Source organism: Mandrillus leucophaeus, unplaced genomic scaffold, assembly GCF_000951045.1.
Source record: "Mandrillus leucophaeus isolate KB7577 unplaced genomic scaffold, Mleu.le_1.0 Scaffold41, whole genome shotgun sequence".
NCBI lineage: Eukaryota > Metazoa > Chordata > Mammalia > Primates > Cercopithecidae > Mandrillus > Mandrillus leucophaeus.
Genome location: NW_012104365.1, coordinates 5,642,069 through 5,646,985, shown reverse-complemented (window position 1 = coordinate 5,646,985; position 4,917 = coordinate 5,642,069). Strand labels below are relative to the sequence as shown.

The following is a 4,917-nucleotide window of genomic DNA, read 5'->3' as shown; positions in this document are numbered from 1 at the left end:
GGGGGTGTGGGGTGTGTGGATGTGTGGGGTGTGTGTGTGTGGGTGTGGGTGTGGGTGTGTGGGATGTGTGGGCTGGGACTACGGTGCTCTCAGCTCTCACCCGAGGTTTCCTTTTGGCTACAGTGAATGGATCTCCTGCGACCATCACCATAGAGACCTGTGAGGACCCTGGGGACTGGACCGCGGCCATCGGAGGTACGAGGTTCCTCCTTGTGGGCTGCTCACAAGCTCTGGCGGGGTGGTGGGGTCTCTGCCCGCCTCAGGCCACACAGGGGCTCCAGGAATCCAGGTGGGACCAGTGGGGTCTTTGTGGAGAAAGGTCTGGCTCCAGCAGCGTTATCTTGGGTGCTCTGAGGCTGAGCTCTGTGGCTGACCTGCTAGATTTCAGCACTGTGGATGTGTCTGGGCAGTGTAAGCCCAGCTCAGTGCCAGGCGCTGCCGGCTCTGGCATGGTGTCCTCGTGGCTGTGGTGGCTGCCCCGTGTAGCAGCACTTTCCCTGCCCACTGAACCCACTCTTTCCCTCACAGATGACACATTTACCTTCTGGCGGGGGCTGAAGGACGCCGGCCTGCTGGACGAGGTCATCCAGGAGTTCCACCAGGAGCTGATGGAGACCATGAGAGGCCTGCAGCAGCGGGTCCAGGACCCTCCCCTGCAGCTTCGAGGTGAGGAGCTGCATCTTCCCTCTTGCCGGCTCCTCAGCCCAGGAGTGTCTGCAGGAGGTGAGGCCACTGGCCCTCCTGCCCCAGGCCCTTCTGTGCTGCTGGGTTGGAGGCTGAATCTAGGCTTGGGACCCTCGCTGTGCTGAGGCTGAACCTGGTGGGAGGATCGCCTTGGTGCATCTCAGTCTTCTCCCTCTGAACCGGACTCCTGGCTGGCCGGGTTCCTGAGAAGCAGCCCCAGAGTGGTGTCTGGCTGTCTGGGAAGGGCCCGGGTTCCCACCGAGTGTCCGTGTTACCGTTGTTGTTCCTGCTCTCTGGGAAGGGCCCGGGTTCCCACCGAGTGTCCGCGTTGCCCATGGTGTTCTGGCTGTCTGGGAAGGGTCTGGGTTCCCACCGAGTGTCCGCGTTGCCCTTTCAGATGCTGTGCTCCTCAACAACATTGTGCAGAACTTCGGCATGCTAGACCTGGTGAAGAAGGTGCTGGCCAGCCACAAATGCCAGATGGACCGCTCGCGGGAGCAGTATGCCCGGGACCTGGCAGGTACGCCGAGACCGCCCCGGCCCCCGGGCGGCAGGCTGAGGACCTGGGAGCCCACGGGTTCACCCCCTGGCTGTGCGTCCACATGCATTCCCTGGAGTCATAGCCACCACAGGGAGCTTCTGAGGAGGGTCTGAGACAGGCCCTGGGTCAGTCCGGGAGGGTCTGAGACAGGCCCTGGGTCAGTGTGGGAGGGTCTGAGACAGGCCCTGGGTCAGTGCGGGAGGGTTTGAGACAGTATTGCCACACTTGCACACAGGCCCTGGGTCAGTGCAGGGGGTTCTGAGACAGTCCCTGGGTCAGCGCGGGAGGGTCTGAGACGGCATTGCCACATTTGCACATGGGCCCCGGGTCAGTGCAGACCCTGGGTCAGCACAGGCTTGTATCTACCCCGAGGGCCATCTTGGGCCCCGTCTCCCACAGACCTCACCTTTGGTGAGTGGCCACGTGGTCATCTGGGTTTGTGGCATCAAGTGAGCAGACCTGGGTTGCCACTGATCCAGGAGCCACCCAGATGGTGTGGCGTGTCTGCCCCCGTCCCCTGCACGCTGCCGTCCATGCCCCCGTCCTCTGTGTGATGCCGTCTGCCCGTCCCTGCAGCCCTGGAGCAGCAGTGTGATGAGCATCGCCGCCGAGCCAAGGAGCTGAAGCACAAGTCCCAGCACCTCAGCAACGTGCTCATGACGCTGACTCCGGTCTCCCTGCCACCGCCTGTGAAGCGGCCCCGGCTTGCACGTGCCACATCAGGACCGGCCGCCATGGCCTCGCAGGTGCTCACCCAGTCTGCCCAGCTGGCGCTTGGCCCGGGCGTGCCCGTCCCCCAGCTGACCAGCGTGCCCCTTGGTAAAGTGGTGTCCACCCTGCCCTCCACCGCCCTGGGCAAGGGTTCCCTTCAGGCACCCCCTGCCAGCTCCCCAGCCTCCCCACTGCTTGGGGGCTACACAGTCTTGGCCTCCTCCGGTTCCACCTACCCCAGCACAGTGGAGATCCACCCGGACGCGTCCAGCCTCACGGTCCTGAGCACGGCCGCCGTGCAGGATGGTAGCACAGTGTTCAAGGTGGTCAGCCCGCTGCAGCTGCTCACCTTGCCTGGCCTGGGCCCCACCCTGCAGAACGTGGCCCAGGCCTCGCCTGGCGCCAGCACAATTGTGACAGTGCCCACAGGGGCTGCCCCCGGGCCCGAGGAGCACACGGCCACCATTGAGGTGGCTGCCGTGGCAGAGGACCACGAGCGGAAGTAGCCGACGGGAGGGCGAGGCCCCTGGGACGGACGGGGCTGGCTGCCTCTCAGCTGCGGCAGCAGGGAACGGGCAGAGGCCGCAGGGCTGGCTCGGGCAGGTGGGTCACGTGGGCTGCAGAACCAAAGAGAGGAATCGCCAAAACAAATCACGAGAAGAGAGAAGGGGACAGAACAGCGAGAGCAACCTGGAAATCGGTCTTCAGGTCCCACGTTTCCCCCCCTTTTTTCTTGGGAAATATATTTTTCCATCTGTTGCTTATTAATACTGTTTACACATTGGGCCTTGATCAGGAGCCAGGTGGGCGGGGGCGGGGGGGAGCCTGGGTGCAGCCGAGGCAGAGGAAGCAGAGCCAGGGTGCCGAGCACGACCCTGCAGGTGCCGGACGCGGTGCAGCGGGTGGCGAGGTCCCGGTGTCTGCACCCAGCCAGGTCCCTGGGGATGCTACTAACACATGACTTGGGAGCTGAGCCCAAGTGTGAACCCTATGGATCCTATGGATTTGGTTTCTTCCCACAGTTTTCTGTAGGTTTAGTGTGGCTGGCACCCCGTTCTCCTCCTGTGTGGGAACGTGCACCCGGAGCTTGGGGTGCAGATCCCGGTGGGTGCCCTCCTCCCCCACCCCCAGCCGGTGCTCAGGTGGCCCAGGGGCCGCACAGATGAGGCGTGGTCCAGGCATTGTTGCACATGTACTGAGGGTGTTTTTAAGTGAATTGCTTAGTAGGCTTCTAGGAAGAGTTGGATTTATAGCATTTTCAACCAAAATAATGCTGAGTGCCTAGGCTTCCCGAGCTAGCTCTGGGGGTGGCCCCTGAGCCCCTGTGAGTGCACCTGACCAGGTGCGGAGGTCCTGGGCAGCCTCTGCCTGAGCTGGCCCCTCCCAGGGATCTGAGATCCGTGAGGTGTGTCCTGAGGGCTTCAGTCCTGGGGCAGGGGCATAAACAGAACCAGTTGCTATGGAGGTGGAGGAGTCACGTGGGGGCCCTTCGGCTTGGGCTGCTTGGCCACAGAACAGCCCCCGGCCCCCATGCAGCCCCTGGGCTGGCCCTCGGTGGTCTCTGTCCAAGGGAGAGCCTCTGGGTGTTTAGGAGGCTGCCCGGGTGGGCTGGTCAGGGCAGCTGCCAAAGGTGGAGCCCAGAGCCTGTCTGGAAGGGCTGTCCATGACTGTCCCCAGACCTGGCCTTGGACTCAAGGAAGACCAGGCTGAGGCCCCTCCAGGCCAGGGCCCTGGGGCAGACATCTCAGGGAGCAGCCAGCCCAGGGCTCCTGCCGTCTCCAGCAGGACATGTCCCAGGAGGACCCTGAGGGCCAGAGGCCCCTGGATGCTCCTCCTGATTCTGTCGGCAGCTGAAGGCCCGTCTGAGGCCCCGCAATGCGAGGGTCCCGTGTCCCACTTCACTGCTCCGAAGGGAACTGGCTGGCTGTCCGTCCAGCGAGCGGCCCAGACCCCACCTCTGTGCCGTTGTCACCAGGGCCCTGTCCTGGCTGCCCCCACCCATGTCAAGCTACTGAGGCTGTGTCTTGTTTGTTTTCTCTGTTACGTTTTTGTTTGCTGTTTGCTGTTGTCACAGTCAGCTGGTTTCGGCGTGATGTTGACCTTTTGATGTACATACTCCGTTTTAAACTCATTTCCACTCCAGTTGAGTTCTGCAGCGTGCAGCGGTATGACCTTACGGGGTTCAGGAGGGCCCCGTAGCCCCCACCCCACCAGCTCAGAACCTGTCGCTAATACAGCTGCCTGTGACCCTGGGACCCGCAACCTTCCAGCTGCTTCCCTTTGTCAAAGTCACGAGTGGGTCTGCCTTGGCAGCCCTCGATGAACAGAACTTCCAGTGGGTTGTGGGTTCATCTCTTTTCTTTTTAAGAACAAGGTTGGGACCTTTTCTGCTCCTGCCCTTCAGCTATTGAGGCATTGGGAGAGGAAGTTAATTTCAGAGCCATACAAAAATAAGCCACAACCAGCTTCAGAATTAATTCCCAATCCCCCATTCCAGCAGGGCTGGGAGCCCATTCCCAGTGTTTCCCAAGGCCCTCGGGGACGTCTGCCGCCAACCCAGCTGCTTCTGGCAGGGGTTCCAAGCCCCAGCATGGGGAAGGGCCCTGGAGAAGCCCCCATCCTCACGGGAACCACACTGCAGTGGGCTGGGGAGGTCGTCAGCACTGCCCCCGGCTCCTCCAGGTCCTGCTGGCTCCTCCGGGGCAGGGTTCCCTGGACCTCCCAGTTCTGCACCTTGGGGCCAGCCAGTACTCAGAGAGGAAGACCTTCTCAACCACATACAGAACACAGGTTTTCATGGCTGCCTTTGGTTTGGTTTTCTGAGAAGATAGGATTGGATTGGATTTTGCAGAGGGCGAGAACTTCTCTGTGCCTGCTCAGAGGCGCCCTGGGGAAGGGCCGTGTTTGAGTTTTGCTTTGTATGTTGTTTTGCAAGTATCTGCCTGGTACTTTGATTTAAAATAAAAACAATTTTCATAGTT

General features: G+C 61.6%; 1 protein-coding gene across 1 annotated transcript in view; it reads left to right on the top strand.

Annotated features, from left to right (window-relative positions):
* The window catches only part of GMEB2 (glucocorticoid modulatory element binding protein 2), a 25,973-nt gene extending 21,056 nt beyond the window's left edge, over positions 1-4,917 (top strand). The window contains exons 6-9 of the mRNA XM_011992389.1: positions 124-195; positions 529-666; positions 1,082-1,204; positions 1,802-4,917. Of these exons, the coding sequence (XP_011847779.1) occupies positions 124-195; positions 529-666; positions 1,082-1,204; positions 1,802-2,442 (974 nt within the window). The 3' untranslated portion in view covers positions 2,443-4,917. The remainder of the gene's footprint in view (positions 1-123; positions 196-528; positions 667-1,081; positions 1,205-1,801) is intronic.